Below are 12,310 nucleotides of genomic sequence, written 5' to 3' on the forward strand. Positions count from 1 at the left end.
CAGCTGAGCTCTTTCCAAGAATGGAAAAAAAATATATATATAGTCACCTTCCTTTAACTGTTTACTTTTTATTTCTGTGTTGCTCACAAAGACATGATCCTCCACCTTTTGTACCTATTTTTCTCTCCTTCAGTAGTGATTTTCAAATTTATTTTTTTTACCTAGTGTCAACAATTTTGTGTTGTTGTTTGCATTATGCTTCAGTATAAATAAATGAGTACTTTTCCTGGAAGACATTTAGAACAAAAGTAAGAGGAAGAAATAGATACATAATGAAATTTAGTAGGTGGTGGATAAAAAACTGCTGTTATTAAATAAGGTAATAATTGTTACTGTCACTGGTATTTTTGTTTACATAAATCTTTCTTTAGAAGATTGCAAAGATAGTATATAACAACCAGAAAATCAGTTGTCCATGGGAATCAGATACAATTTATGGTGTTTCTTACCATTTCATCTCTTTAGGACATGTATTATTTTTCTTTTAAAGGAATTCAATCTTATGACTTTGTACATACTTTCAGTGCCATATCAGGAATCCTGTGAGAATGATTAAATTGATTTTTTTGTTTCATTTCTCAGATTTTAACAAATATACTTTAACATGAGATTTGTTTTTTCCTTTCTTCAAGTTATGTAAGAAAAGGCAATGAAGAAAAAGCCCCAAACCTTTAACTCTCTTAGCATCTGCTCGTAATGTCAAATGTCATAATGTCAAAATAATTATGTCTCTGGTCTAATGTGTCACATTTGCCAAGTGCAGTGGTGCTTGTATATACTGTGATCACCTTGAAGCATAAGTGTTTGTGTATCATTTGTTCTTTGCAGTTTGAAAAAAAATAAAAAATCCTTTGAGGCCTAGAAATGTCAAAGAATGTGTCTCTGTTTCAAGGCATTCCTTGGCATATCCATCAGCTCCTGTGCTTTGAGATCTCCTTGATATCTGAAAGACTATGTCAGAAAAGATGTGACAGCCTGAAAGATGTAGTCATAGGATCATAGAATGGTTTGGGTTGGAAGGGACATTACAGACCATCTAGTTCCAACTGCCCTGCCGTGGGCAGGGACACCTTCTGCTAGACCAGGTTGCTCAAAGCCCAGTCCAACCTGGTCTTGAACACTTCTTGGGATGGAGCATCCGCAACTTCTCTGGGCAACCTGTTCCATTGTCTCAGCTACCTCATAGTGAAGAATTTCTTTTTCATATCCTTACAAAATCTACCTCTTATTAGTTTAAAACCATTACCCCTTGTCCTAGTGCTACACACCCTGGTTAAGAAAGATAGGGAGATTCTTTTAGGTCCACTTTGAATACTGGAAGGCCACAACAAAGTTTCTCTAGAGCCTTCTCTTCTTTATGCTAAATACCTCATAAATAATAAATTGGACAGCTGGACTAGATGATCTTGTAGGTCCTTTCCAGCCTTGTGTTTTTATGAATCTATGAACTCCAACTCTTTCAGCCTGTCTTCATAGGAGAGGTGCTCTAACCCTCTGATTATTTTTGTGGCCTTTCTCTTGACCTGCTGCAGCAGGTCCATGCTGTGTGCCCCAGAGCTGTATGTAGTACTCTAGGTGTGGTACTCCTGAAAGTGGAGTGGAGGAGATCTTGATCTGGTCATGTTTCTTTGGATGCAGCCCAGGATATGATTGGGTTCCTTGGCTGAAAGTGCACATTGCTGGCTCATGTCAATTTTTTTTTTTTCATCCACCAATACTTCCATGTCCTTCTCCGCAGGGCTGCTCTCAATCCATTTGTCACCCGGTATGTTATGATGTTTGGGATTGCCCTGGCACAGCTGCAGACCTTGCACTTGGCTTTGCTGAACTTTATGAGATTTGCATGGGTGCACCACAAGCCTGTCAAGGTCCTGTCAAGTGTCAACTGCATTGCAAGCTTGGTGTCATCTGCAAGCATGCTGAGGGTGCATTCAGTCCCACTGTCTGTCACCAAGGAAGATGTTACAGAATCACAGAATCATCTAGGTTGGAAGAGACCTCCAAGATCACCTAATCCAACCTCCAACTTCTATTAAAAAGCACTGGTCCCAGAACAGACCCCCAAGGGACATTGTTTGCCACTGGTCTACGTATCTGGACATAAAGCCATTGATTGCAACTCTTCGGATGCAGCATCCAGACAATTTCATATCTACCAAATAGTCCATCTGTCAAATCCATGTCTCTACAATTTAGAAACAAAGTTGTTTGCATTGTCTAGAAATCAACTTTTATTTTTCTAGTTGGAGAGAAAAATATAATTTTCTCATATATGGAGTATTTTATTTCCTGGAAATGGTTTCTTTTGGTACATTTCACTCTTTTATGTCTCTCATGAGTCATTGATTTTAAGGAAAAAGGATAAAAGTTTTCATTTTGAAGACTCTGAAACAATGTGCTTTGACATTTCTGAAATTCACCTTGCACTTTCCTAGGAGAGCAGAGTCAGACTGTGGGTTTAAGGAAGCTGAATATAAGAGTAAATAACCTTCTGGAAATAGTAGACTCTTTAAAGTTTTCAGAAGAATCTGGTTCTTCATGTAGGTCAGTAATGGAAACTTAACTATAATTACAAGTAACAACACTATGTTTGACTTGTTTGGTCCTGTTTTTGTTATTTTCCTTTAGGAAGAAGTGGTCATTTGGGCTCCTTGGGATAGAGTTTTACATCCCTTTCTAAGGGAAACCTGAGCGTGCTCAGGTGGTGTGAGTCAGTAGCAGTGTGGGCTGGGGGTGTGGGAAACTAAATAAAGCAGAGAGATCATCGACTACAGGGAGAAAACAAAGAGCAGCTGGTCACTCATCAGATAGAAAGAAAAATTTCCTGGAGGTGCAGGGGACTGAATAAGGCTGGTTGCTAGATTTGAGGACTTGTACTTCACAGGGGGGAGTTACAGTTTCAGTTTGACTCAGCTTTACAAGTTGCTTTGGGCTTTTTCTGTTTACAAAGTTAATTGTAGTTGTTACTTCTATAAAACCTAGTTTTGGGGATTGGAAGCCCTTGGCTTCAGGGAATTTACAGTAAGAAAAGCTTTGGCCAACTACTCTTGTGTGCTTTGACATTTTAGGTAAGACCAATCTGCAGAAAACTGGTCCCTATATCTTCTTTCAGCAGCTATTCTTTCAGACCCAGTAAATAGCCCTGAAGTGAGTTTTATAAAGTAAAGGCAAGGCTTTCCAGAAAGTCTGATATGACTTCAAAGCTAAGAAGGCTTAAAGGACAGAGAAGGATTTTGTGAAAGAGAGGCAGTTTATGTAGTCTTCAAAAGCTTCTGGAACCTCTGACTAGAGTCAAAGATGACAATTCCTGCTCCTAATTTCAGTGCTGTACCAAAGATCCTTGCACAAATCATTTACTGCCTAAATAGTGATATAATCTCAGTGTTTTATTTTGATGATCCTCAATTCAAAACAATGAAACCATAACGTTGATTTTTTAAATTATTGTTATTTTTTAAATGATGATGACATCATTTAAATGAGATGACATGAGAATGAAAGTAAAATGGTCAGTTTTGATTGAATCGAGACCAAATTTCTCATTTATGGCAGAGCTACATTCTTCTTAAATTTTACCACCAAATTGAATACAGTGAATCTGAAATAAAAACTTCTTATGTATTTCAAAGAGCCCATGCTGTTTTAGGAGGAAGTGTCTTTTGGAGATGTTCTCTAAAATTACCTGTTCTTTCTATCTGCAGAAGGGATTGTCTGGGCTGCTTCTTTCTCCTTGCTTTGTGATCCTCAAATACAACTGTCATACTTCAAAATCTGTATCTTGAAGTTTAAAGACATTTTGTATTTGATAACTGCTATATAATTTCTTCAGTGTAAAGCATCTGCTACATGTTATTTTTCTAATCCCACAATATTCTTTGCACACTTTCCCCACAAAAATATAGTAACAGTTTTTTTTTTACAAGTTTGTGGAACGTCTATAAATTTGTAGAATATAAACTTTTAAAAATCATTTTACTAATTGTATGTTAATGAAGGTCATAGTACTAAGAAGCACTGATGTAGGAAAGCAGCGTATTGAAAAGGTAATCAATGCATGCTACACCGTAATTAGTTTGGAGGGAAATTTTAAAATAGCAGGACTTTGTGTGTGTGTCATCATTTAAACTTAAAAAACAAAACAAAAAACAACAACAATGATAAAAAAAAAAATGTCTTCAATTGTTATTTTTCAGCTTTACAGAATTTTTGGATCCATTCCAGCGGGTTATCCAGCCAGAAGAGATCTGGCTGTATAAAAATCCTTTGGTGCAATCAGACAACATACCTACTCGTCTTATGTTTGTAAGTACTAAAGGTTTCATGGTTATTTGATAACTGTAAACCAAGGTCACTTCCACTTGTTAAGCAGTAAGAAACCTTTCAGAAGTACAGGATGTTCCTTTAATTCTAGTGATAATTGTTTTCCAAACCAGGGATGTATAAGCTGACAAAATGTAGTGAATTGTGAAGAGTTTCTAGAAAGCAGTAATACCAGGTTAACTGAATTTAGGAACATTGATTTTACAGTTTAAGATTTAAGCTAGTGTTAAGTAGAAGGATGCTCAATTAAGGAAGCTTTTCGAATTAGCTAATTGGGTGACCTTACTAAACCTTGCTATGCTCTTATTGGGTTAAGTGCTTAAATTTTGAAATCCAATTTCTTTTAGGCATATTAGGCACAGAGATATTTGCCTTCAACTACTGTTTGGATCTTTCTTGTAGACAAAACCTTTGCTTTAGGTTCTGCCAACAATCCTGAGGTCAGTGGGAGTGTATTAAATATATGCCAGAGCTGCTCTGCTGTTTCTGCTCTTCTGGTTCTCCCCAGCATGGCACATGTTGACATGCAGACTGGCTGTCTGATTTGGACTCTCTGGTTACCAAAATTTGTGGTTTTGATAACCTTCACTAGTAATAATGATTTAAAATCAAATAATCTACAGATATAAAAGTGCAGTAAGATAAACCAGTAAATACATGCTAAGAAATTAAGGGGTATAGTTTGGGCTATTAAAACAAATGCGTCAGTCTGCAAATGAACATTTTTTTTTTCAGGAGTGGGCGTGACAGACTAGGTCAAATCCCTGTAGCCTTGTGTTGAAACATCTTTACCTATGTTTTCAGTGAAGCCACGGGTTTACTTTTCAGATGAAGAGTCTGAACTCAGAATAAGTGCAAATCAGCTATGTAATTTGTCACAGTTGTAGTCTTCTTTTGTTTTAAAACCTTCAGTTAGGGAAATGTGATAATTACATATGGAACAACTTGAGCATGCTTCCTGTTTATGAGGCAATAACATATTCGAGCCTTCTAAAAGAAAGGCTGAAGGTCTGGTTTTAAAATCACCAACTTATTTGTTTATATGGCACTGAGAGGAAGCTCTGTTAGGTACTTTTTACAGGCTGTTTTTTTTTTTATTTTTTTGAAATGGGAGACTCCTGTTTATAACAATAACTACAACCAAAATGAAACATTAAATCATTGTGCTAAGAAAGGCTGAACATTACCTTGCTACATGGTTTGTCTGATCTGTGTTTATAACACAGTTCAAGGACCAATAGTGAATCTTTGGAGGGGTTTGCTAGAGTGATTAAACTATTATTGAAACTGGTTGAGTGATCATTAGCCCTTCCTTGGTATTCTAGGAAGTGTCCACAGGGAAGAACAACTCTGGGATGCAAGCATTAACATTTAACATCTCCCTGTTATCCACTTCCCACTGAGCCAGCTCTTGGTCTATTTTATAGCAGCTGGAACTTCCAGGCAGCTCTGAGTCAGTAACTTCTGTATAATTCATGTTCTTTCTGGCTCATACCATGACATCCCAGTAACTCAAGGAACAGCTTCTTAAATTAAGAAACGTAGATCACTTCTAAATAGTTTGTTCTTATTTTCTTAATTAAAAAATAAATTAAAAAAAAAAATCCAACCCTCACATTGATCTCAAGTTCTCATTGTGTAAGGATTTCATCTTGCTACTAGTGTTATATTCCAATATTCAAATGTATGGCTATGGCTTGCCAGAAGGCAATCTCTTAGATTTTATTTATGAACTGCTGGATTTTATTTATTTATTTATTTATTTATTTATTTATTTATTTAATATGCTGAGAGCTTTGAATTTAAGAGAAATGTTGTGAATACTCCAGATACAAGTTGGACAAGTTGACTTCTGCATTGGTAGCAAGCAAGCCATTAGGACTGAAAGACCTGAGCCTTGTTTTTTCTCTCTGGCAGTGGATATTCCTTGTCTAGGAAGGTGCAAGGTACTGTTAATTACTCTTGAATGCATGTATGTAAATGGGGATTCCTGCCCCAGAGTATCTTTAGCCAGAACAAAATGAAGTACTTCTACAGAAAATTAGGTATCTCACATTCTGATATCAGTGGAAGGTGAGAACTCCTGTGAAGGATTTTACCCCCCAGTGAAAGCTGCAATGCAGGGTGTGTTGGGGAGGTGAGACTGCTTTCTGTCTTCCCCACTTTCCTGGGATACAGGGCTAGGAGCCTCTGCCTCATTCACCTCCATCCAGATTCTTGTTTTTTTCTTCCTTCCCATCCTTTGGTGAGACAAGCTTTGCAGCTAGTTTGCAAAGCGCTGGCAAACAGAAGGAAAGAACAGCAGAAGAAAATGCACAGTAAGGCTGAATGGAAAAGTAGGTCTGAGGCTAATGTGGTGGCCAGTGTGACAAATGCCAGTGCCAAGTGCTTTGGTATTGTGTGTCTCCAGACTGCTGTGCGCTGCTCTTTTCTCCTAATTACATTGCGGTAATCCTAACAGGGAGAGGAAGACACTGGAATCCTCACATAGAGCTTACACCACGCATGCCATGTGGGGTAGGACTGGAGTAAGACTGAATGTAACTGTCAGTCCAGTTTGGCAAGAGTGGTGTGTGAAGGAGCAGGGCATGTAGGAGATTCCCTGTAGTAAGGGGAAAGAGGGATTTCTTCTGCCGCACCACTGCAGGAGGGCTCTGAGCAAAAGCACAGTCTAACTCCAAGCCACTGCAAAATACTGTGAGGTCCTAAGCCATACGTTATGGTAAATCACTGTTGTCCCACGTGAGAATCGTGTCACTTGTGGAAGTGGGTTTTCTCAAAACAGATTGAGTGCTTCTCTGTGGGATTTTTGTAACTTTAGCTTGTCTTTGTCTTGCTAGGATGAATAATGAATGAGATATATAGACTTCTGTCCTTATTTCACCAAAGTGAGGAAATATGTTGGAATATTTCACTGCTGGAGAAGAAAACATTACTGAGATATATCTGAGGAGAGTATTGCTCATTAGACTGCTGCCAAATCTGTTATGGAAATGAGCCATACAGAATCATTTTGCAAAATAAAGGAAAATGAGTCCTTTTAAGCCAGACTTTCTTTATAAGGGTGTTTTGCTGCAGAATAATAACAAATGAAAAAAGACACCTTCCAACTAATGCTCATGTGTAAGGAACAGCAAACAATGTACCACAAACATGAATATTTCTTCATCTCTTTCTAAAATCGATATGCTTGTAATATATGAGGAAATCTGTAGTTTTACCAGATTTCTGAAGATTGATTGTGAAGTGTTTTGGGACAAGTTGCCACTTTAATTCTGTTCTTTACTGACATTTTCTGCTGTTCATGCTTGTTCAAAAGGTTTCTAACTCCATTAAACCACGTCTAGCAGCCTGTCAGCCTGGCTATATTTCTACATGTTCTTCAGCAATGGAATGCAGATGTTTTTCTTCTTGCCTGGTAGCAGTCCTTACTTTTTTGAATGAAACTAATAATTCTAGGTTTGCTTTAACCATTTTTTTCTCTTTGTCTTTGAAAGCAGAAATTAAACTATTGCAGAGTAGGGAGAGAAATGAACATTTCTGAAGTAGTAACATAACCTAACTTAAAAATTCAAGTGGAAATGGTACCTTTTTTGTGAAAGATTTGTTAGTTTTCTTTCTAAATGTAAAAAAAAAAAAAAAGGGAAGGAGACTCCAGACTGCTCTAATCTGCATGTCTCATGGAGGTAGATAATCTTCTGCAGATGCAGGTGAGGGGAATCTGGTCCAAGATGCACTACCAAAATCATAAATAGAGTGTATTTTCCTGTTGTTTCATACGCAGCATTTTCATGTTGTTTCATATGCAGCTTGAATCAACATGAAAAGCAGAAAATGAGGATTGGGATTAATCTGTTTTCTAAAAGGAAGAAAGGAGTCACATTCCTTTGATCATAACATGTCTGTTGTGAATCAGTGTCTCTGGTTTTCATTTCAGTGGGGCTGGTTAAGGAGTAAGGCAGTGTTCAGCCTCAATAAAGACAGTGTAATCTTACTCAGAGTCTGGTGCCCCCCAGTGCTACATACAACTTCATTTTTGCCTTCATTAAAAATACAGTCATTTTCATTCTTTCTTCAGGAGCTAGAATGCTTTTGAAATACCTCTCTTTGCTTTTGAACAGATGTGATTGTGAAGAGGTTTGTAAAAAGGAACTCCAGAACTAATTCCAGAAAGGAATTAGTTAACTTATCCTAGAACTAGCAACAAGCATAAATGGGCTATCTTGCCTACCAGTTACTTTTTGAGTAAGACCTTCAACTGCAGAGGTAAAAGGGATGATGGAAGAGCCATTTAGGAATAAAATCATACTTTCAGTGGGAAGCTACTATTGATAAACTGCCGGTTGTTATGTCTGGGAGAACAGTGTGTTTCTCTGTAGAAAGACGAATGCCTGGGATACGAGGACAGTCTGCAGTGTATCAACACTGCTCTAAGCAGGATCCTTTTGGGATAACTGAAATATTTACAGTGAATCATCAACCATAGTCCAGCTGTTCTATGCTAATGGAGATGTTCATCAGACATGTGCGTTGGTGTGCAGGTTGCTTACAGGAGGGACACTGTTGTACAGTGCTTACAGTATAAGAATATGGTTGTGCTTAACAGATGAGTTTACTTGACCTGCTTAGGTGTTGATTTTCTGGTTTTGAATAAAATCAAGCAGGTAGCTCCACTTCCAAACTCTTGTCTGTTAGTGAAAGAATCATGAAGTTGTGATCTTTTAAAGATCCCTCTAAAGCCACCTCAATGCGTTCAAGAATGACAGTTCAAAAAAATAATAATAAATTTAATATAGCATTCTGTGTTGTCAAGAAGATTGTGGTACATTGGATAGGGTCTTGCTAAGAGCACAGACTGGTTGGGCTTCCTTCTGAAGTAATGCTTTGTGTAAAAAAATATTCAAGATCTCCGTGGATCAGAGTATGAAATTAGTGAATTTTGTCTATAAATTTAGAGAATGTATAGGCTGTTGCTTTTTTTCATTTATGAAGCTGACATTTTAAATGCAGCTCCAGGCAATTACAAATCAATTATAGCTCACAATTATATTACAGTTTTAATGTATTCATTGCCCTGTAGTTACAAAGACAAATCATCCCACTTTACTTGAGGTCAGGAGTTTGATAAAGATCGTTCAGCCTTCCAGTTCAAATGGAGCTAACTGGAACTAATTATTAATCAGTTGGACTGAAAAGGAATTGATGCTCTAACACATGGTATTTGTTATCTCTTACAGGCAATTTCATTCCTTACACCACTAGCAGTCATTTTCGTGGTGAAAATAATTCGGCGGACAGACAAGACTGAAATTAAAGAGGCTTTCTTAGGTAATGTGCATTGTATTTCAAGATGGAAAATATGTGATAGTACTCAGAGATTGATTGCAGTTGTAGTGTAAGCCTTGAAGAAAACCTTGTCTCCATTACAGTATGTTTCAGTGCAGCGATGGTTGCAAGCAATCCTGCCAAAGTCTCTGATTTTATGCATGCTTCTAAATGTATAAATTCTGTGCCTTAGTTCTTCAGTCTTGCTAGCAAGGGTCAGAATTTGATCAGTAAAATCAAGACCAGCTGAGAGAGACTGTCCAGATGTACCCTTTTTCTGTCACAGTTAATCTGCTGCTTACCTCTTATTTACAGTGCAGCTCTTCTAATTTCAGGGTTTGACAGGAGAGTCCTGTGAGACTCGGCTGCTTAGTTTAGAAAATTATTTCTCTCATTGTTTTCTCTGACCTTCTCCTGGAGCTTACTCTGTTCCCCATTGCAAAATCTGTGCTCATGGCTCAGCTTTTGCAATCACATGCTGATGTTTTATCTAAAAATGACAGTGTAGCTGGATGTGCACTTAATTCTGGACCATGAACTGCTATGTTTGTGTTATGGATGAGGTCTAATTGCAGTTGGAGCCAGCAGCTTCTAGCACTGGGAACTGAAGAGGCTTTTGTGACAGTGTATTTGAAATATACCTAACTCTGGAATTTGTGTTTTATTGGCTAATTTGCCCTTGAATTTATTGGAGCCTAGATCATAAGGTCAAACTAATACTCAGCCTTGCCTTAGCTAGACTGGATATAAATGGCACTATGCATCTGCCTTTGAATATTTTTTAGACCAGGCTGGGTTCTTGTAGCACATTCTTTCACCCGTAGCTCTTGCACAAGTGTGAGGAGATCCTAGTTTTTGATTTGTCTGCTGAGAGTAATTTGTAGTAAGTTCTGACATGTCTCATAGTGATATTTTATTGACAAGTCCATTCAGTAGAGATAACCGAGATTAATAAAAATGCATGCAGTCAGAGTGTTGAGTTTTATTTTTTGTTGTTTGAGAATTAAGCTTTGGATTAATTTCTCCATCACTTGCTCTTACCTTTTATTTTTTTATTATTATTTTTTTTTCTAAAGAGGCACCTTGCCTTCTTTATGATTCCATCTATAATCCTCATGAGTAACTTGTGTTCTCAGGTCCATGTCAGCTTCCCTCCTGTTCTCCCTGATGCCCAGATTTTAAGGAAACCCCAACACTGATGTTCCGTTTTCCAGAGTATCTCTGTTCAACACATGCCATAAATATAGAACTTCTTGTGGCTTAATTGTGTTCAAGTATAAAGAACATTAATATAATCCAATATGTTAATGTGTCTGGTGGTGTGAAGCTGGTGTTAAGATTCATTATGTGATAGAGCCTTGCTGTTTTGCACTGAGATCTGTCACATAATGTTCATAATGAATAATCAAGTAATCCCTCAAAAGGTAAATTTCTTTACGCATCATAGGTAGAAGAGATCAAAGGTTAAAAGAATGTGAAAATGCTTTGCCTTTCATATAGCAATTAATATAAGGAAGGTGATTCCATGCATCTAGGATAAGGAGCAGTTAGTTTCCTGATGTTGGTGCACTTACACCTTTCTCTTGCCTCTTTCTTTGTACTGAGTGGGTTATGTGTCTTGTGATGGGCAGTGTGATTTTTTTTCCTAAAGTGAAAAAAGTGAGAGCAAATGCAATTCAGCTAACACTCACACTGACATTTGATACTTGGATTGCCACCATTAATAATACACAACAGTGGAAGAAGCATCGTTCAGTCAGACATGCCATAAACAATCAAGATAAAGCTCAATGAAAAGGGTAAACTTTACTTCATGTCTTGGAAAGCAGATATCTCTACGTATCCAATCCTTTTTTCGAAAAGGAGGATGTAATGCCATGACAGTGCTGGTGATCTGCATTTGATTTTTAGGAAACTTTCATTTCAGTTAAGACATGATCAATATAAGTAACTGAGAAAATACAGTTGAAAGGAAAAAGTGTGGGCATGAGTGGTCATTGTGAGCAGAGGTATAAAATGTGGAAGACTGTTTTGAACAATATCACTGTCTCTAAAATTTACTTGTTCCTTTATTTTTACTGGCAGCTATTGTTAACGTCTGAGAAAAATGTTATTTTTGATTGAGGACCTCTTTTTTTTTTTTTTTAACTTAAAGATAAATAGATACTATAACACATATCTTTATGATCTATAATATCCTCAGGCAAAGATTTTATGGAGACAGGATGAGTGCTGCTGAAGTGCAGCATCTGGGGCAGCAGTCCAAAGAGAAAATAGCTCATGCAGCTGTCACAATCAAAAGTTCTATTACTGTAACTGTTCTGCTGGAAATCAGATTTGCCTGAAATCAGTTAGTTACTTGTGTGTTGTAACAGGGAGCTACAGTATGGACTGTAGCATCGGGTCAGCTTTATACTAAAGAGAGTGAACACTGGATCCAAGTGCCACTGAAAGCTAGGTAGAGATTTCCACAGGCTCTAGATGAGGTTGTTTGCAAAGTCTTGATATGTAAGTACAAATAAAGAAGATCAATACAATCATACCTAGCACGACAGTTCTTCTTTGTTACTCACGTTTTATTAGGAAAGTTGGTTAATTCTGGAAGGTAACGTAGGAGGAAAATGTCAAGATTTTCAGTCAAAACATCCACATCCTGTTGAAAGAA

General features: G+C 37.4%; 1 protein-coding gene across 2 annotated transcripts in view; it reads left to right on the forward strand.

The window, feature by feature from the left end:
* PLPP4 (phospholipid phosphatase 4) overlaps nt 1-12,310 on the forward strand; it is a 68,799-nt gene that overhangs the window by 23,825 nt on the left and 32,664 nt on the right. Inside the window, exons 1-3 of one of the 2 annotated variants that reach the window (XM_068689007.1) lie at nt 2,851-3,068; nt 4,194-4,302; nt 9,558-9,648. In XM_068689007.1, the coding sequence (XP_068545108.1) occupies nt 4,297-4,302; nt 9,558-9,648 (97 nt within the window). In that variant the 5' untranslated portion in view covers nt 2,851-3,068; nt 4,194-4,296. Of the gene's footprint in view, nt 1-2,850; nt 3,069-4,193; nt 4,303-9,557; nt 9,649-12,310 lie in introns of those variants that run through there. The other variant, XM_068689006.1, reaches the window with a different exon arrangement.

Source organism: Anas acuta, chromosome 7 (assembly GCF_963932015.1).
Source record: "Anas acuta chromosome 7, bAnaAcu1.1, whole genome shotgun sequence".
Lineage (NCBI taxonomy): Eukaryota > Metazoa > Chordata > Aves > Anseriformes > Anatidae > Anas > Anas acuta.